Source organism: Physeter macrocephalus, chromosome 14 (genome assembly GCF_002837175.3).
Source record: "Physeter macrocephalus isolate SW-GA chromosome 14, ASM283717v5, whole genome shotgun sequence".
Taxonomy (NCBI): Eukaryota; Metazoa; Chordata; class Mammalia; order Artiodactyla; family Physeteridae; genus Physeter; species Physeter macrocephalus.
The window spans coordinates 126,129,031-126,149,526 of NC_041227.1; the positions used below are offsets into that span (position 1 = coordinate 126,129,031).

The 20,496-nt window shown below is 51.3% G+C and overlaps 2 protein-coding genes across 3 annotated transcripts in view; both read left to right on the top strand.

Annotated features, from left to right (window-relative positions):
- Positions 1-3,864, top strand: part of PRPSAP1 (phosphoribosyl pyrophosphate synthetase associated protein 1) — a 32,555-nt gene extending 28,691 nt beyond the window's left edge. The window contains exons 8-10 of one of the 2 annotated variants that reach the window (XR_003682939.2): positions 1,102-1,172; positions 1,966-2,252; positions 3,119-3,255. Coding sequence is in view for 1 of the 2 variants with exons in the window: in XM_007099778.4 (XP_007099840.1) it covers positions 1,102-1,172; positions 1,966-2,112; positions 3,119-3,277 (377 nt within the window). In the remaining variant the exon portion in view is untranslated. Of the gene's footprint in view, positions 1-1,101; positions 1,173-1,965; positions 2,253-3,118 lie in introns of both variants that reach the window. The other variant, XM_007099778.4, reaches the window with a different exon arrangement.
- A 2,794-nt stretch (positions 3,865-6,658) lies between these two features.
- The window catches only part of QRICH2 (glutamine rich 2), a 25,268-nt gene continuing 11,430 nt past the window's right edge, over positions 6,659-20,496 (top strand). The window contains 7 exon segments of the mRNA XM_055090264.1: positions 6,659-7,096; positions 8,804-8,902; positions 9,339-9,449; positions 13,898-16,787; positions 17,392-17,477; positions 18,150-18,247; positions 18,761-18,875. Of these exon segments, the coding sequence (XP_054946239.1) occupies positions 6,659-7,096; positions 8,804-8,902; positions 9,339-9,449; positions 13,898-16,787; positions 17,392-17,477; positions 18,150-18,247; positions 18,761-18,875 (3,837 nt within the window).

The window sequence follows — 20,496 nt, forward strand, 5'->3', positions numbered from 1 at the left end:
GCTAAAATGGATTGCTTGCTGATAATTACTAAATTATATAATTACCCTGAATTTATTCTATTCCTGCTCCCCCACTACTAGTTTAGTAAATATTTCAGAATTAGAAAAAGCTTTCCAAAAAAAGTAGAATGTTTAGCCTGTGCTTCTGAAATATTTTACCCCCCTCAGTTTACGAACCTCCTTTTCAGGGTGGATTCCTATGTCCCTTCTGCATCCTGTAGTTTGCTTTGTACCCTGATGGGCCGTTTTCACATATAAATTTTTTAGTGAGATGAGAAGCCTCTGCCTTAAGGACCAGTTAAACCAGGAAGAGATGATGGACTTGTGGTTATTGTCCTCAGCTTCCTAACTTTCAGGAAACCGATTATGTCAGCGGCGTAGCTGTCTGATAATAAGGTTACATTGTCGCAGTAAGGTCGCCTTGGAAGAAAATGAACTAAAGCCAGCGATTTATCTGGCAGTCTGGCAGCCTTTCCCTGTTTACTTTCTTTCTGCGAGCGGCATTTGTTTACATTTCTTTACAAGTGGAATATTTCTGTTTTGAGTGGCGTCGCGGTGCTGCTTCTTTGTGCCGGCGAGATCGCTCTTGCTCCGCTCCTCCCTGACTTGAGGCCTGCGCCACTCGGCGTGGCCTGGCTCCTAGGCACACGGGGCTGCTGAGCCCTTGAAACGTGGCTGGTCCCAGCTGAGAATCGCTGCGTGTGGAGAATGCACACCAAATACGAGGACTTAGTATGAAAAAAAAAAAAAGTAAAACATCTCTAATAAATTTGCACATAGATTATGTATCAAAACAATAATCTATTGGCTATATTGGGTAAAATAAAAATCTATTAATTTCACCTCTTTCTTTTTGCTTTCTAATGTGGGTACTAGAAAATGTAAGCTAACTTGGAGGGCTCACCTTCCCTGCTGTTGGACGGTGCTGCGCCGGATAACCTGTTTCTGAGAGAGCCCAGGTTGACTGAGGGGAATCTGCACATTTTTTTTAATTGTCCGCCCTGGCTCTGCCACCACTTCCAGGGAACGGCGTCGCGATGACTGCGTTTACCTAGTGATACGTGACTAACTGAGGTCTTGTGATTTGTTGTGCTTTGCTAGTGATGATGGCCAAGGAGAAGCCACCGATCACGGTTGTCGGAGATGTTGGAGGACGCATTGCGATCATTGTGGTGGGTCACAGTCTTTCTTCGTGGGCAGAGATGACATTACTGACTCTTAGTAGGTGTCCACCTTGGGATTGGTGTCTAGTGACAGTGATGCATTTAAGTGGACCCGTCTAGCCTTTCTCACCCAGGCTCCCCTAGGACAACTAGGAGAAACTTTTTAACAGATGAACCGGGATTATTATAACCTACCAGGTGTAAAACGAGCACAGTAGTAGCACCTGTAAGTAAATTCGATTCCATAAATAGCCTTTGTCTGAAGGGGTCTGTGTCCTGTCAAACCAGCTGACCTACTCAACCTTAAGCTCGTGGGCAGTGAAGTGAGCTGAAGGAGGGCTGTTCCACGCTCACTGACAAGAACGTGTGTCTTGTTCGTTGTTACTTTAACACGGATACACGTGCTCCCAGCTCTAAACAACGCCTCAGCTGGGCCAGAGGATCAGCCCTTTACAATGGCTCACTTTATTTCTCTGTTCCCCTCTATTAACTTTCTCTTGGAAAAAAGTAAAGGAGACACTGGCTATGTGGGATGCATCAGAAATTTGAAACAGGGAAAGGAGTCTTGGCAGTCTCCTGAACTCAGGCCGAAACGTCGCGTGTGACCGTAAGGCTTTGCTGCTCGTTGCGCTGACAGCCATGCACGTTACAAGGCCGCACGGTTCCAAGTGGACGTTCGGTCTTTGACCCAGGCAGATGGCTCTGATTTTCCATTAGACGTCCTCTGAAGCAAAGTGCAGAGAGGTGTGTGTTCATAGATGGGGATGGAGGGAACTTAGCACTAACACTGGTCTCTTCTCAGGATGACATCATTGATGATGTGGAAAGTTTTGTTGCTGCTGCGGAGATCCTGAAAGAGAGAGGCGCCTATAAGATCTACGTCATGGCCACTCACGGCATCCTGTCTGCGGAGGCCCCCCGTCTGATTGAGGAGTCCTCCATCGACGAGGTCTGTCTGCTCTTTTTTTGTGAAGTCTTTAATTTTTTATTTTATATACAGAGAGCCATCGTTTCTGCGTAAGGTAGATGTCCTGGACGACCCATTCAAGGAAGCTGAGTCACAACTGGCTGCTCTGTTTTCCGTGAATAGTTAAGTGGCTCATTCAGTTTTTCTTTTTTGAAATTTTCTTATTTTATTTTATTTTAATTCATTAATGTGTTTTTGGCCGCGTTGGGTCTTCGTTGCCGCACATGGGCTCTCTCTAGTTGCGGCGAGCGGGGGCTGCTCTTCGTTGCTGCGCGTGGGCTTCTCATTGCCGTGGCTTCTCTTTGTTGTGGAGCACGGGCTCTAGTCGCACAGGCTTCAGTAGCTGTGGCTCGTGGGCTCAGTAGTTGTGGCTCGTGGGCTCTAGAGCGCAGGCTCAGTAGTTGTGACGCGTGGGCTGAGTTGCTCCGCGGCATGTGGCATCTTCCCGGACCAGGGCTCGAACCTGTGTCCCCTGCATTGGCAGGCGGATTCTTAACCACTGCGCCACCAGGGAAGCCCCTCAGTCAGTATTGCTTACTCCCTCTCGAGAGGACTGTGAGATCGTGCTTTGGGTGGCTAGTGGTCTGTTGGGGCAGATGTATAGTTAGGAATATATGTCTGTTTTCATAAAGATTTGCTCTGTGTACTTAAGTATAATTTGTATTTCAATATGATTTGATACCATAGTAGCGTTCCTCTCAAGACTTGAATTCTTCCTTGATGATAGGAAGGTTTCCCGCGGTGCTGGGGCTCACCCTATCATTTCTGCATACGTAGACATGACCTTCCTAAGCTTCTGTTTTGAATCATGTCACCTTTGCCCTGTGTAAAGTCGGGTTAGTTTGTAAAAACTGTACTGAGTGGAATAAGGTTTTATAGTTTGGGCCTTGGTCTGTGGGCACCACACGTTAGGTAAACTTTTCTGAGTGACCGCGTTGGGCCGCACCCATCAGTAATAGCGTTTCTTTTCCATTACTGCAACGACCAGGTGGTGGTGACGAATACTGTCCCTCACGAGGTCCAGAAGCTGCAGTGTCCCAAGATTAAGACCGTGGACATCAGTCTGATTCTTTCTGAAGCGATTCGGAGAATCCACAACGGGGAGTCCATGGCGTACCTTTTCCGAAACATCACAGTGGACGACTAGCTTTCCCGGTTGCCTTGGCCCTGGAACTCCCAAGGAAAACATGTGAAAAACAGTGCCATCAATTATGTACACAGCATTTCCTTTCAAGGGAGGCAGATGGTCTCCCTTGCCAAGTTTGGTGGGTAGGAGGCACTAAGATGGTCAAGGGGAAGACAGAGATCGTGGGTCCATGGCCTCAACTGTCTGTCGTCGCCATCCTGTTCCTTAAAAAAAAGTTAGACACCTTCCTGAAGAGACTCTGAAAATCTTGTTGATGTTGAAAGGCAGTGAAAGGGAGATAAAGTCCTAACTCTCTAACGTGCGTTCAGTTGTTCCCACCGCAGGGAAACGTCTGTGTTCATGTTGAACTTGGTTAGGGAAGCTGAGCACCCGGCACTGTTCCTATTCCAGTTGTCCTCTCGCCAGTCGACTTCGTGCACATCTTTTACAGAGAATCAGATTTTTCTTTGAGAAACTCCTTGCCAGCCGCCAGTGAACAATGAAGCATTTGTGGTGTTACTCCTAGCGAGGACATCAGGTTAAAGAACCACATCCTAACTCTGGATCTCCGAGTTGCTCTTAAATTGCAAATAAAAGAATTTTCTGTCCTGCTAGTGTCTTCACTACATTGCAGAGCCGCCCACTCTCCTGCCTTCTGTCCAGACTCTGCAGAAGCTGGTGCCTTGAATGCAGGGTGGTCCAGGTCCATGGCTCCTGGACATAAGTCTTCTTCTGCAGGTTCCATTCCCTTCCCTTCACGTTCCGTGACGTTAAATTCTTGTTGAACAATATAGTTTCAACCTAAATTAAAAAAACAAAACAAAAACGTAACTACTTTTCCCTGCGTGACAGGTGACACTTAGGTTGGTTGCATTACTTAGGACTGCACTTGATCTTTCTGCCATCATTTTAAATTACATAATCACGATTCTAGTTGATACCTTATTTGTCGGGCAGGCCTTGTTGCAAATGCAGTGTAGACTTTTTATACCTTTTAGTCTGATCCAAGTCAGGACTGAATGAAACAGGCAGGAGGAGTGTCTGCCCGGAAATGAACTGTAGTCTCTCATTGGTTCTCATAGCTCCTGAGAGATCATAAAGGGCAATTCGCTTATTTGTACAATTGTATTTCTCTGCAGGGAAGTTTCCTGGACGTTTTTCCCCCTTTCCCAATGACTAGGAAAGTTCCCAGCCCGCCATCAAGACTTGAGCACATTTGCTTTTTCAAGCACACAAAGAAGTTGCCTTTTGTTAATAATCCAAGTAGGGGAACTCTGAGAAAAGAACTTAATTATCAAATAATTAGCACGGTTGTAGAGGAAGAGCCGTGGACTGTTACTCAGGAGACTGGTTCTGTCCTGGAGGTCGGTCAGATGACCGGTCCTTTCTGGCCCTCTGTTATCGGTTGTGGAAGGGGAGGTTAGGAATTGAAAGCTAAGGTCCTTTTCAACCCCAAACTCCATTTATACCTGCGGTTAATGTTTTTCTTTCCTGTGTCTCTTATTTTAAATGTACTTATTTAGCAAAAGCGTTTAGGAGAATGTATCTCCTGGGATTAATAAGCCCTTTGCATTGGCATTTAGTGAGTCCTAGTGTGTGCCTGGCATGATAGCAAGTCTCAGGGACATGAAAATGGAAACGTGAGGGCTTGAGAGCTGATGTTCTGGCCGTAGCTAGTGTAGTAGTAGCAGTCACATTCAGTAGAAAGTCACTGAACTTAGAACGGTTAAGCCCACACACCACACCACAGCCTCCAGTACAGCTGATACTCAGTCCTAAGGCTTCAACTTCAACGTTGTGATCTGGCCTTACGTTTTCTTTTTTTCTTTAAAGATTTTTTTGATGTGGACTACTTTTTTTTTTAAAGTTTTTATTGAATTTGTTACAGTATTGATTCTGTTTTGTGTTTTGGTTTCTTGGCCTTGAGGTATGTGGGATCTTAGCTCCCTGACCAGGGATCGAACCCGCACCCCCTGCATTGGAAGGCGGAGTCTTAGCCACTGGACTGCCAGGGAAGCCCCCAGCCTTACGTTTTCTAATGTAAGAGTGTAAGTGCACAGAAGACTACAAAGAATTTCTTCTTTTGATGATCTCAACAACCACTTGAAGGCCTACTATGTGTCAGGCTCTGGGAATATAATAGTGAACAAAAATCCTTGGGTGTTACCCTCAGGGAGGTTTTAGACTCGTTTCTAAAATTCCATTTCCAGGAAACACTGCTTTTATTGGAGGGGGAGGGAGTGAACATGAAGGGTTTCAATTTTACCAGTTCAGACTAAACTAAAGATTTGAATTTGAAAAGTAGTTAAAATAATACATAGTATAGATGCAGTTACAAGTTTTCTTTAGCTTCCTAAATATAAACACTGAAAATTGTTCCCTGTGTTCTGGGAGAATCTAGTATGGGGAAGTCAAGCCTCAATTGCTGAGAGCATCAGATTCCTCTCTGGTCCTGTCTAATCAGGCCTGCCTTGTAACCAGGGGAGATGCTGGCGCTTGACCAGATGTCTGTTTTGAGATAAATGAGGCCAGGGTGGCACAGAAAAGGTCTGTCAGCTGGTGGCTGACTGGAACCGCCTGGGTAGTGAGTGGTCTTTTTCCAGGTTAACCTTCCCTTCCGATTGAGCAGAATGAGACGGGGACTGTCCCCAAGGGGCCAAGGTCTCAGGACTGCATCTCTTAGATCCGTGCCACCGCCCTGCAAAGGGAACAACTAAAACACACAAAACATAGTGGCCATGAGGCCTCTTTTAAATCTTCCCACTATTGTGGCCCCCACAGGAGAGTAAATCAGCTGGAATCTAGGTGAACCTTAAGGGGTCTCCACCCCTCCCCCCTCCCCCCCCAAAAAAACTGATGTGTTTCCTGGTAGGAATGCCTCGGCACAGCCCTATAGTGCCGTTAGGGAGTGTTTACTGAGAACAAAAATTGGTGGCACCTCGGGTGTAGCCAGGGCTTCCTGACCCACTAGGACTGGCTGTCTTTGGGGGTTGGGGGTGGCTTCGAGGACGGGCAGGTCTCCGCGCTGAGGCCGGCTCTCTGCGGGGCGTGTTCTTGCGTGGAATCCCTGGGGCACGCAGGGGGCCCCCACAACCGGGCAGCGAACGGGGCCGTGCACCCAGTTCCAAACGTCAGGGCACTCCAGGGCTGGAGCTCGGAGACCGAAGACCGGACGGTGGCGGGCTGACGGGGGGGGCTCGGCGGTGCCCGGACCCCCGTTTCCCGGGAGCGAAGAGTGGGAAGCCCGAGGGCCAGGCGCTTCCTCTCCGTCCTCCAGGCGGGCTCCAAACTGCGACTGCTGCCCGGCGCGGCGGGGGTGCCCCGGGGCCTCGCAGGGGCCCGGAAGGGCCCCAGAAGCGCGACAGGCCGTGAGGGGGGCAGGGCCGCCGGAGAAGGCGCACGATGCCGCCCGCGACGGCGGCCCCCTCGGTCTCCCTCCGGGAGCTGGCCGACCTCGCCATCGGCACCCCGGAGGTGGGCGCCGTCAACTTCCCGGCCCTGCACACGCTCATCGTGGCCACGCTCAAGAATCTCAACCTGCAGGATACTCGGATCGACTTCCCGTCCCCGATGCTCGAGCAGAGTCGCTTGTCCGACTCCCCGCGGGTCTCAAGCAGCAGGGCGCAGCCGCAGGCGCTGGAGAGCCAGGTGAAGGACCTGGGCGGGCAGGTCCAGGACCTTAGCCTGCAGCTCAAGACCATGGGGAGCCAGGTGCAGGCCATCGTGGCGCACGTGCAGCACTTCCCTTCCCAGGCCGGCGGGCTGGACGCCCGGGACTGGCTGGAAGTGAAGGATCTAACCTTGCTTACGCAAGGGAAGGCGCAAGTAGGGTCGACGGAAGTCCGGAAGGACGGCGAGCCGGTCCCCCAGGTGGGCGCGCGGGCTGTCCGCCCCTCCCCCCGCCCCGGCCGCTCTGCAGCGCCCCCTGGAGCTGAGCACCGGAGGCGCACCTGGGGGAGGAGGGCGGAGCCGGGAGCCGGCAGCCGGCAGCCGGGAGCCGCGGGCGTGGCGGGGCCCAGGCCTGCTTGCGGCCTGGGCCCACGCGGCCCGTGCTCTACCTTTCAGGGCATGGAGCTGCTCCAGGACATCATGGAAGACGTGAAAATACTGAAGGAAGCCCAGCAAAAGGCCGCGCGGGCTGCCCGCCCCTCCCCCCGCCCCGGCCGCTCTGCAGCGCCCCCTGGAGCTGAGCCCCGGAGGCGCACCTGGGGGAGGAGGGCGGAGCCGGGAGCCGGGAGCCGGCAGCCGGCAGCCGGGAGCCGCGGGCGCGGCGGGGCCCAGGCCTGCTTGCGGCCTGGGCCCACGCGGCCCGTGCTCTACCTTTCAGGGCATGGAGCTGCTCCAGGACATCATGGAAGACGTGAAAATACTGAAGGAAGCCCAGCAAAAGGCGAAGGAGCAACCCGAGTTGCACCCGGAGGTGAGGGCGGCCGGACCCCACCTTGGGGAGCTGAGTGGCCCCTTCCCGGGCAGCCTCCTTCGTCCCCTCTGTTTACACGGGGGCTCACCCACCACTTGTCAGACACCCAGGCATCCTGAACCGACCCAGAGAGGGGCTGACAACTTCTCAATAGTCTATGAGCAAATTTCCTTTAAACTAGAATAAAGAAAGAAGGTGGTGGGTGTTGAGAGACAAAGCTTGGTCCAAGAAGAGGGGGACTGGAACGGAGAGGGTTATGGGTCACCACCACCATCCCCCTACCTGCAACCCCCCAGGCAGCCCCACTCTCACTTGGATCTTTGCTCCCTGGGAGAGAGAAGCACGAATCCCACAGCGTAAGCATTTTCCAGTGAACAGCAGAGACCGCAAGTATGCCAGTTCCAGGAGGTACTAGGCAGTGCTCCTGTTTCAGGCCCATATGAGACCAGAGTAGGGGATTAGAGCTGGGAGAAAAGGAGGAGCAATTAGGAGGAAGCCCAGGGAGAGGCTGAGAAGAGAGACTCGAGAGAGAAGAAAAGCTCAAAGGAGGAGGTGGCTGAGACCCTGGAGGAGACTCACCCACGGATGCCACGTGCCCACCTCATCCCAGGCCTCCAGCCCCCAGCAGGACTCAAGTGTGGTGTTTTTAGGTTTGGGGCTGTCTTCGGTTAGACTAAAGGCTTGTTTTACCTTTAGATTCGTAGATTCTGGAGGTTTGCAGAAGTTATAAGGAGCCACTTAGATGGTAGCAGTTTGCTTTGGTTCTTTTGAGGTGCTTTTCTCTTTAAGCAACACAGTCGTTCAGATGCCCTTGAAGTACCCAGTCATCTTTGTCCTTGAGAGGCAAGGTTAGCCTCGTGGAGCAGTGCTGGAATTGTCTCACTAGTGGGTTGCGTGAAATGCATCCCAGGACCAAAGAAAGGTTCCCATTCCTGCATCGTTTTTGCTTGTGGCACGCTGTCCCCGGGTACCACCTACCACACTCCGCTTCCCTTCCTCCTGTTGGCTGGGAAGAGCCTGGGGAGCCTGGCTTACCAGCCTTCTCTTTACCCTCGGCTCTCTCAGACCCACACACCTCCTTTCCTCTTCTGCCTTGTGAGAGTGTGTGCCTGCGTGGGCCACAGGAGGGGCTGCTTTGATCCTCAATCTCTGAACTCTTCTTCCAGAAACTCCTCCAACGGGTTGACGAACTGGAGAAGCTAATTAGAGAAAGGGACGAATTCCTGGTAATCTCAGCCAGTTCTGTGGGAAAGGGCCCTCAGGGGCCCCAGGGGGTAGGATGGTTGCCCGCAGCCCGGTCCCCTCTCTCGGGGCTCATCCAGACTCTCACCCCAGGTGTCTGCATCCTTCCAGGGTGGGGTGCTGTATGCCTTCTGACTCTTGGGGTGCCCCCCCCCTGGAATGAGGGAACATTCTTACCCTCCTTGCTCAGTTGTCCATCCAGAGCCCACATGGGACAGGGAACCAGCCACTCAGGACTCACTGGTTACTTGGACAGTGATTTCTCCTCGGGGCTTTGGAAGGACCCACCCAATCCTGTTAGTTCTGTTCTGTCCCTAAAGCTTCCTGGGATTAAACTCGGGGTGTGTGTGTGTGTGTGTTGTACGTTGTGTGTGTTTGGTGTGCGTGTGTGCACACGTACGTGTTGTCTTTCACTGTCAGGAAATAATGAGCTGGAAGCTCAATGAGATGCCTGGTGCAGAAGAAGCCACCATGGTCACCTGGGAAGAGCTGGAGCAGGCGATTACTGACGGCTGGAAGGCCTCACAAATGGTGAACAGAGACGGGGGTGGGGTGGGGTGTGGGGGGCTTGGGCAGCAGTCTTGGGTGGGGCCCCCAAACCTTTCCCTTTTTTACTGCTGTGCAGTATTCCATTATGTGGATGTTTATAATTTATTTCACAAGTTTTCTATTTTGGATATTTTTTATGTTTTTTTCCCAGTCTTATAACAAACCATGCTCTAATGTGACACTCACACAAGTGAAGGTACTCATAGGATAGATTCCTAGAAACAGAACGCACATTTGTGATTTGGCTAGCTTTTGCCAAATTACCTTTCGTGGGCGTGGTTCCAGTTTGGACCCCCACCAGCAATGTAAGAGAGAACTTGTTTCTCAGTATCCCGCCAACGCTGTCTGTTGGTACCCACTTTTTTTAGCTTGGCTGATCAGTTAGATAGAAAACAGTACCAGAGCATAGTTTTGATTTGCTTTCATAGCTTTTCAAAGTTCCTTTAGAGTCTGTCCTGAAATGCACGAGTCCCTTCACTATTAGTGGACAAAGGTGACTAACCCTGGAAATAAAACCTCTTCAGGAAGCCTTTTGCTGACGGTGACTTGTACCCACGGGTGCGGGCATCTGTGTGCCAAGGCAGTGCACAGGATAACCAGGCTCAGCTTTCTTTGTCTGAATAAAGTGGGTATTTTCAAACGGCCCTCAAGGACAAGGGTCAGCTGCCCTTTGGCCTTGACATTCCTCTTCCCCTGGCTTTGTGTATCTGGGTCACTCAAAAAGGGTCACATGGACGTACAGACTCACGGGGAAGAGAGCAAAGGACACTTTGGCACCACCCAGTGGCCATCTGGGGTTCGCCAAATATTATCTGGGTAGAAAAGACACCCTTCTGGTCTCCCAGACTGCTTTCTGAGTTTGGGGCCCTTCTTCAGAGGAAAGCAGCATCAGAGACAGTTGGAAGAAGAGCCTGCAAACAGAGTGGCCTAGAAAAAGGTGGCCTCTGCTTTCACTGTTACGTTTTTTTAAGCCAAAGCTTTTTTACACTTACCCACATGTCACTGTCCTATGTCTTTTTTAAAAAAAAATATTTATTTATTTATTTATTTTTGGCTGTGTTGGGTCTTCGTTTCTGTGCGAGGGCTTTCTCTAGTTGCGGCAAGCGGGGGCCACTCTTCATCGCGGTGCGCGGGCCTCTCACTGTCGCGGCCTCTCTTGTCGCGGAGCACAGGCTCCAGACGCGCAGGGTCAGTAGTTGTGGCTCACGGGCCCAGTTGCTCCGCGGCATGTGGGTTCTTCCCAGACCGGGGCTCGAACCCATGTCCCCTGCATCGGCAGGCAGACTCTCAACCACTGCGCCACCAGGGAAGCCCCTGTCCTATGTTTTGAGTGAGCAACACATTTCCTTGGGGTGCCACCAGAAGACACCTGCAAGACCTAAAAATAAGCCTCAACAGAAGCAACTCTAGACATTTTTACTTCTCCAGAGGTAAGAAAGTGTCAGGGGTCTGACAGTTGCTCATAATCATGAACGACCCCAGAAGCAGATGAGAATTCGTATACATATTAATTTTTGAGAAGCAAGAGAGCAAGTAATGAGAAGTGCAGGCCTGCACAGACCATAATGAAGGCAGTGGAAGGAGAGTTTCACTGTCTCAAGTTGGGAAAATACAACACACTTGAGCCCAATTTTTTTGGGCGTTGTTGGTGGTAACTCTAAGGCAATTGTGAGGTGCACCATCTGCCTGCATCATGAGTAGAGAGCCGGGGTGGAAGGGAGGATGTGAGCCCGGGGTTGGGGAGTGTGATGGGCACAGAAAAGTGAATTCCGTGTTTGGAGAACCAGACATGAGGAAGGAGGCTGCAACTGTCCATGTAGCAGCTACAGTTAAAGGAGCTCAGAGCATCCCAGGACTTGAGTGTGAAAGGACACTGACCACTTGTTTCCAAGGGCGTGTTCTGATGGCCGAGGGGGCAGTTCTTTGCAGTTTTCTTCATCACCCAGAGGTGATAATGATGATGTTGTTTCTGCTTCTCCTCTTCCTCCTCCTCCTCCTGGTACTTCTTCTTCTAATGGCCAGCAAGAACGCAATCAGGAAGACCCAGTCCTAGCATTGTAGTCAAAACTTGCTTAAGGGAGGAAAAAGCTTCCTCAGTTCCCTGTGATCAAGGTAATGAGTCTGGGGTGCCAGCTAGATCTATGACAATGGTCTTTTAACAATCGGAGGATCTTCCAGTGGCCATTTTACGAGGTCCGTGGACCTTGAGGATAGATGCTCTCTTGCAGAAACAGCGTGTTCAAAGTAAAGGACATTTCCTCTTCAGAGCTTTGTGGCCTGACAGGTTAAACAAAGTAGAAAGCAAAAATTAAAACTTATCTGCAGGCCTCCACCGAGGGAAAGGCAGATGACTGCCTGTTAGGTTGTGGTCACCCTTTGGATATCTTCTGCTTTGGGACCCAAGGAATAGTGGAGCAGTTTAGAAAGGGGCTTCACAAGATTGAACATGACTTCAGCTAACTGCGGCCCCATCCTCCTCTTCAAAGAGAATACGCACTGGGTCAGCACCCCTCCTGGCACCAGGACACACACGCCGGCACTCGCTACTGTGCTTTCCGTGGCCATGGCTGCCCATTCCTTGGATGGGGCCTCATGTGCCTCCGGGTGTGAAAAGAAAAGGCCCCGTTAGGCAACTATGGGCCTCCTGGATCATGTTTTTAAATCCATTCTGCTGATCTCTGCCTTCTGATTGGAGTGTTTAATTACTGATAGAGTTTACAACTTCCATGTTGCTATTTGTTTTCTCTGTCTTATGTCTTTTCTGTTTCTCTGTTATTGTGTTAAATAAATGTATTCTAGTGTACCATTTTAATTCCCTTGTATCTTCTACTGTATATTTTTTGAGGTTTTGTGGTTTTTTTTGGCTGCGTTGGGTCTTCGTTGCTGCACGAGGGCTTTCTCTAGTTGCGGCGAGCAGGGGCTACTCTGTTGCGGTGCACGGGCTTCTCATTGCGGTGGCTTCTCTTGTTGCGGAGCACGGGCTCTAGGCGCGCGGGCTTCAGTAGTTGTGGCGTGCGGGCTCGGTAGTTGTGGCTCACGGGCTCTAGAGCGCAGGCTCAGCAGTTGTGGCACACGGGCTTAGTTGCTCCGCAGCATGTGGGATCTTCCCGGACCAGGGCTCGAACCCGTGAACCCGTGTCCCCTGCCTTGGCAGGCGGATTCTTAACCACCGCGCCACCAGGGAAGTCCCTTGAGTTATTTTCTTAGCGGGTCCATAGCCATGTTCAGTGTAGGGCTGATTACCCTCCACTTCCGACGCAGCACCTTTCTGAGTCCTTTGCCCCCTGAATTACAGGTTTCTCCAAACTGGCTTGTAGAAACAGGCACTGTTCCCAGCCCCACAAGAGGCTGGGTGCTGTTCCCTCTAGCTTCGAAGATGGTTCTTTTCCCAATCTGGGTAGTTTCCTCACATGTATGTGCTGGTCGTTTCTGTGCTGAATACCCGAGGGGGAACCCTCTGGGGATCTGCTTTGTTGTCTTTACATGCTTGTGCTTTCTTCCCAATCCTATGTTCTTTGAGCTCTGGCTGCCTCAGTCTCCCTGAATGCTCATCTCTGTCTCCCACACAGGGAGTCTGCTGGGCCCCACTTCACTCCCCCATCCCTGCACTGCAGCCTGGGAACCAGCCAGCCAGTAAGCCGAGGCAACAGTAGGGCTCCCATATTTTGCTTCCCCATCTTTCAGGAACTGCTAGCCTTCATCAGCTGATACCCAGTGTCGAGAAAACCACTGTTTCATAGTTGTTGCTTTTTGGTTTTTTGGTTTTGGTTGTTATAGACCGGAAGGTAAATCTAGTCCCTCTTACTCCATTTGGGCTGGAAAAGGGAATAATCCATCATCTTTTTTTTTTAACAGCTTCTTAATTTTCTACAGTATGGTTGTGCCATAAATATACCCCTATTGATAATCTATTTTCATAAATAATGCCACCCACAGACTCTGTACATATATCTTGGTGCATTCTTTTGTGAGAGTCCATACAGAAAATTCCCATCTGTGGAATTTCTGGATTTGTGCTTTGCATTTTAAATACATGGTATACTTTCCCTGCAGCGTACACTCTACCAGCAGCAATGGGTCAATGATGGGGTAGACTTTATATTGTAAACTCAATAAATTATCCATGTCCTTTATTTGTAGACTCAGCGAGGGCTGGAGTTGACCACTTGTATTTTGCAGGTTTTCCCCTGCCTTTTATGAGGGAAATTACATATTATGATGCCATTTACAAATGTGCAGATTCTCAGAAATCTGGAGAACTATGCTTCCAGAATGTCAGAGTTGGTCTTTGTGTCCAGTTTAGTTTTGTGAGGGTATTTTTTTCCAAGGGCTCTAAATCATCTTAGACACCCCACACTTTCTTCCCTCCACCTCTTATAATGAGTACTTTTTACTTGGAGTCACTGATTTCTTTCTTCCTCTTCCACCAGGTCTCAGAGTCATCAGTAGGGCTTCCTAGGCACAAAGGGCAGGGTTCCATAACATCGAATGGTAAAATTCCAAGTGGAGCCTCCACCAAGCATCCAAGTATTGACGAGGCTATAGAGTCTGCCAATGGTTTTAGCACAGATAAGACCTTCTCGGGAACCAGTGGCATAGGATGCTCCTCTGAAGGGGTTACTGGCAGGGAACGAAGCAAAGGTGCGTCTGCTACTGGGTTTCCTGGTAGAGAACAGCACTCAAGGGCCCGTGAAGAAGCTGGCCTAACCAAACCCCGTCCCCAGTTGAGAGCAGCGTCAGATCGTCGCCCGGCTAGAGAGCAGCACGGCTTAGCACATCTACGCAGAGATGAACGAGATGCACACCTTGGCCCAGTTTATCAGGACGTATCCTCTGCCACCTTGCCTAGAGATCTGCATGGTCATGTGTCCCCAGATCAGCATGGGGGAGTGCACATTAGCCAGGGTCAAGTCTATGCACGGCCAGATCAACATGGATTAGGACCGCTTGGCATGGATCAGCCTGCATCGCTACAACCTAGCACTTATGTACATGGTGTGGCACCCCTCACTGCAGGTCAGCTTGGAGTGATGCCACCTGGAATGGATGAGCAGGAATTGGTACTAGCTGGCATGGCTCAGAGTGATGCAGTGCCACCATTGGTATCTGGCAGAGATCAGCAAGGATTGGGACTACCTAGTACAGACCAGCCTGGTATGGTTCCACTTAGCACGTATCAGCATGGTGTGATACTTCCTGGCATAGACCAACATGGTATAAAACAGGCTGGCATGGACGAGAGTGGTATGGGACCACTTGGCTCTGATCAGCATGGATTGGTACCTCTTGGTGTAGATCAGCATGGATTTGTAATATTTCGCATGGATCAGCAGGGCTTGCTGTCACCTGGTTTGTTGCAAGTTGCTGCAGATCAGCAAGGTTTTGTACAGCCCAGTTTGGGAATATCTGGCTTCATACAGCCTGGCACAGAGCAGCACGATATGATCCAGCCCAGTGCGGCTCGGCCTGCTTTGGTCCAACCCAGTAGAGCTCAGCCTGCTTTGGTGCAGCCTGGAGCTGCAGGTCAGCCTGGTTTGGTGCAGCCTGGTGCAGGTCAGCCTGGTTTGGTGCAGCCTGGTGCAGCTCAGCTTGGTTTGGTGCAGCCTGGTGCTGCAGCTCAGCCTGGTTTGGTGCAACCTGGTGCAGGTCAGCCTGGTTTGGTGCAGCCTGGTGCAGCTCAGCCTGGTTTGGTGCAGCCTGGTGCAGGTCAGCCTGGTTTGGTGCAGCCCGGTGCAGGTCAGCCTGGTTTGGTGCAGCCTGGTGCAGCTCAGCTTGGTTTGGTGCAGCCTGGTGCTGCAGCTCAGCCTGGTTTGGTGCAACCTGGTGCAGGTCAGCCTGGTTTGGTGCAGCCTGGTGCAGCTCAGCCTGGTTTGGTGCAGCCTGGTGCAGGTCAGCCTGGTTTGGTGCAGCCCGGTGCTGCAGCTCAGCCTGGTTTGGTGCAGCCTGGAGCTGCAGGTCAGCCTGGTTTGGTGCAGCCTGGTGCAGCTCAGCCTGGTTTGGTGCAGCCTGGCGCTGCAGGTCAGCCTGGTTTGGTGCAACCTGGTGCAGCTCAGCCTGGTTTGGTGCAACCTGGTGCAGCTCAGCCTGGTTTGGTGCAACCCGGTGCTGCAGCTCAGCCTGGTTTGGTGCAGCCTGGTGCAGCTCAGCCTGGTTTGGTGCAGCCTGGCGCTGCAGGTCAGCCTGGTTTGGTGCAACCTGGTGCAGGTCAGCCTGGTTTGGTGCAGCCTGGCGCTGCAGTTCAGCCTGGTTTGGTGCAACCCGGTGCTGGTCAGCCTGCCTCGGTCCAACCCGGTGCTGGTCACCCTGGTTTGGTCCAGCCTGGAATGTATCAGCGAGGTTTGGTCCCGCCTGGTGCAGGTCAGCCTGGTTTGGTGCAGCCTGGTACAGGTCTACCTGGCTTTTTTCAACCTGGTGTATCTATGCCTGGCTTGGTTCCACCTGGTACATATCCACCTGGTCTGGTACAGCCTGGTAGCTATCCACGTGGTTTGGTCCAATCTGGTGCCTATCCACGTGGTTTCATGCAACCTCGTGCCGATCAGCGTGGTTTGGTTCAACCTGTAATAGATCAGCATTGGTTGAGGCAGTCTGGTACAGATCGAGGCTTGATACCACCAGGCACAGAGCTTCATGGCTTTCCAACATACCATGTAGATCCTCGAAGTTTTATGTCATCACGCCCATACCAGCATGGTGTGGCACCTCCTGGCAGAGATCAATATGGTCGGGTGTCACCACTCGTAGCCAGTCAAGGTTTGGCATCACCAGGTATAGACCGAGAAGGTTTGGTACCACGAGAGACTAATCAACAAAGTTTGATGCGTCCTGGCCCAGACCAGCATGGCCCAAAACCATTACGCACGGGTGTGGGATCTGCACGCCAGGATCAACAGCATTTGGAAACACCTGAACCAAAGCAGCATGACCGGGCACATTCTGTCCCAGACTCCCATGGCCCGGGGTACCAAGGTGTAGATCAGTATGTCGAGGTAGGCTTGGATCCAAATGAAATACGTGACTCAATCCGACCTGGAGTTTCTGTTCAGACTTCCGCAAGCCAAGCTGCCCCCTTTCTCAGGAGCACGCACTCCCTTGACTGTTTATACCGAGGCTCATCAGGAAGGAGTGATGTTCACATTGAGAAACGTGATTCACCGGAGAAATTGGCTCCTAGCTTCCCCACGGCAGTGGAAACATTTCGTCTGACGGGAGAGCTTATCAGCCTCTACGTGGAGCTTAAGGAGAACATAAAGGATCTAGATGATGAACAAGCTGGCCAAACAGACTTGGAGAAGATCCAGTACCTGCTGGCACGGATGGGTGGGTGCCGCGTGCCCAGAAGAGAGGCTGCTGTCCTCCTCCTCGCTTGGTTTCATCCTTCTCTCTCCCTGGGCCTCTGCCTGATGCCCTGAAAACAGCATTTCCATTCTTAGCCATTCTGAGTTCTCCCATAGCCTTCAGGGTCCAAGAGATGGGATTAAACCGGTAGGAGTGAAGGAGCCTCAGGAGAGGAGTGAGGCAGGTTCTTATGCCTTCGCCCGACTCTCTGGAAAGCAGCTGGGAAGATGTTGTGATGAAGGGAAAATGATTTCATGGGGTTGGGCAGGGAGAGAGAATGTTGAAAAATTAGATTTAACCTTTGCACATTCACAATTCTAGCCCCAGAGAATAATTAAGATTTTAGAGTTGGGTGGAAATTGTGTGTAAGTGGTCCCACAGCCCTTTAGGATATTAAGCATTAGGGGGACTCTTGAGAGCTAAGGACGCTTATCCCCTAAAAGGACACTCCTTTCTTTCCATCCCCTCTCTCCAGCTCCCAGGAAAAGCAGATAAATGATATGTGTTGTTCTTGATTGTGAGGGCTGGCATTGGGAGCCCATGGGGAATCTGACGCTTCTGACTCTAAGCCCTCGATTCTCCATAGTCAAGAAGTCCATACCGGCCGACCTGCAGGAACAGCTGAAGACCTTAAAGGCCTTGACCAAAGAAGTTCAGCAGGAAAAAGCAAAAGTAAGTGAGGGAGGGTCCGCCTACTTGGCCTTCAAGTGCCAATAACCCCTTTCACTTGCATTTGGATAGATTACACAGTCCTTTCACTTTCGTTATTATCTCACTGGATCTGTACAGTCCCCTTAGATGGGAAACACACCTCAGGTATCCACGTGTTTATTTCCTGGATCTAAAACCTGACATTCAAAGCTATTAAGATTCAGTTGGGCCAACCAGGAGGCCTGAGCTCCTTTCATTACATGTGGCCATTTCCAGTAAAAGCCGCTGTCCCTGGAGCAGCCTTGGAGCCAAGTTCGTGGGACCGTCTGGGACCAGTGGTCATGGCGAGGGGCTGCTAGGTCTTCAGTCATTCTTTGAACGCTAGCTACCTGCATCCATGGGGTGGATGGATGGGTGGATGTTAGGAAGGGACCTTGGGCTTTGCCAGAGGGTTGGATAGGATTAGGGAATGGGGGGGACTCCCTGGTGGCCCAGTGGTTAGGCGCTTTCACTGCCAGAGGTCCGGCTTCAATCCCTGGTCTGGGAACTAAGATTCCCACAAGCTGTGTGGTGGGAATTTTTTTTTTTTAAAGGATTAAGGAATGGGGGAGGGGCTTGCTGGGGCTGCAGAGGTACGTTCAGAAAGCAGAGATCTCAAGCCTGCCTGACCCTCCTCTGCCATTGGATTCGTAGCTGGAGAAGATGAACAGGATCCTGGAGGGGGAGGGAGAGCAAGAGACAGGAAACGAGGTGAAAGCTGGCCAGCTGAGCCTGCAGCTGGGTATCCTCAGGTAAAATCCCCCTGGCAAATGCAACTTCTGTCCTGGCATCACATGTTCTCAGCCAAGGAGGTGATAGAAGCCTTTGGTTCACTCATCCCTGAACTGACCCCTATCTTTGACCCGCATTGTGTCTGCTCTTCAGGTTGTCTGTATCTAGTTCAAGTTGCTAGTGGAAGTTTCCCAGGTTCTTAAAAACAGCTCAGCACCAGGGCTTAGAAGAACCAAAAAAAAAAAAAAAAGCCTCTTAGATTCTGTCCCCAGTTGGAGGCTTCGGAGCATTTGCTAGAGCCCCTCAGAGCCGTCTCTGTGCAGTGCCAGGCCTCATCCCCTAGAAGCCTCTCAGGCCAGCACACTGGGCACCCACCTCCACGACACGCGGGGCCTTGGACCCCTTAGACAGAGCTGGAGGGGGACGTGAAAGAGCCCCATCTGCCTCCTCCATCCCTGACGGCCGGGGCTCAGCACTGCTGGGCCCAGGCCCCTGGGCCGGTGGTGGGGCCGGACCGTCTCTCGTGCGCGCAGGGTCACCGTGGCTGACATCGAGAAGGAGCTGGCGGAGCTGAGGGAGAGTCAAGAACGGGGCAAGGTCAGCATGGAACATTCGGTCTCTGAAGCCTCCCTTTACCTGCAGGATCAGGTGAGGATTCCACACTCTCCAGTCACAGGGACTAGGGCCCTTCGCAGAGTTGGCTGTGGACATTGGGGATAGTAGACTCTTATCTGACGTATAATTTGCAGATATTTTCTCCTGTTCTGTGGGTTGCCTTTTCACTCTCTTGAAAGTGTCTGCCTTCACATCTTTTTTTTAAAAAATGGGAGTGTAGTTGATTTACGATGTTGTGTTAGTTCCAGGTGTGCATGCCTTCACATCTCGAGTGTTACGATCCTTGGTCACCCACAATGTTCCCAGGGAGGAGCGTGTGGACTAGGAACAGCCCTCTGAGCGCTCACAGAAGATCAGATGGGCAAAGCCACTGGGCCCAGGGGTCCCACGTCAGCAGCCCCTTGCTAGAGGTCCCACGTGCTGGAGGCCCCATTCTGGGCCCACTCTGAGTTTGTCAGGACAGTGGTATGCACCATTTCATGACCCAGACCTGATTGTCAGGACGGCAGTCGGGCAGCAGGAGATAGTGCGTTTAAGAGTCATCTGTCATCCCAAAGCTCACACCTGAGCTTAGCAACCTCCGGGGCTCCCTGGGGCCACACCTGGGAGGGCATCCACTCCCTGCTGGGCAGGCTCGGCCTCTTGACTCTCCAGAAGCGTGTCGGCTCTTCTGGTGGCAAGAGTCTTGCTGAGCTCGGGCAAAAGGGAGCCTGGCTGAAAGTACATACGTGTAGAGGAAATTGGGGAAAGCAGAATTTCCAGGCCAATCGGGCAGTCTGGCCCGGGCCACCACCTGTCTGTCTTTCTGTGTGTCTGTCTTTGCCTCTGTGTCCCCTTCCTTCTCCATCTCTCTCAAATACCTGCACGTCTCTCTTCCCTTCTGCTCTTGGCCAGCTTTTTTATCTCTCACACACAGTCCAGAAGGGCTGCCCCAGGCCTTGCGGTGTTACGCGCTTCCAAGAAAGGGGGCCCTAGGTTGGTGCAGTCCCTCTCTCTAAGCCGGGACAAGACGTCACGGGTCTTTGGCCAGTCGGGTGTCTAGCTGGGAGCAATCGTTTGTGGGGACAAACTGGGACCGTGGGATCCAGAAGAGAGCAGGAGGGCCAGTGGAAGGAGTTTGTTCCCAGCCGGGCCATGAGAGACCCCTGTGGTGGTAGCACTTATCACATTCTCTCTCTTTATTTTTTTTTTATTGAAGTGCAGTTGATTTACACTCGTGTATCAGTTTCAAATGCACACCATAGTGATTCACTGTTTTTATAGATTATATTCCACTTAAAGTTATTATAAAATAATGACTCTATTTCCCTGTGCTCTACAATATATCCTTGTGGCTTTTTTGTTTTACACATAGTAGTTTGTACCTCTTAATCTCCTACCCCATCTTGTCCCTCCCCCTTCCCTCCCTCCACTGGTAACCACTAGTTTGTTCTCTAGATCTGTGAGTCTGTTTCTGTTTTGTTATATTTACTAGTTTCTTTTATCTTTTAGATTCTACATATAAGTGACAGCACACAGTATTTGTCTTTCTCTGTCTGGCTTATTTCACTAAGGATAATACTCTCTAGGTCCATCCGTGTGGTTGCAAATGGCAAAATTTCATCCTTTTTTTTTTTTTGGCGGTATGCGGGCCTCTCACTGTCGTGGCCTCTCC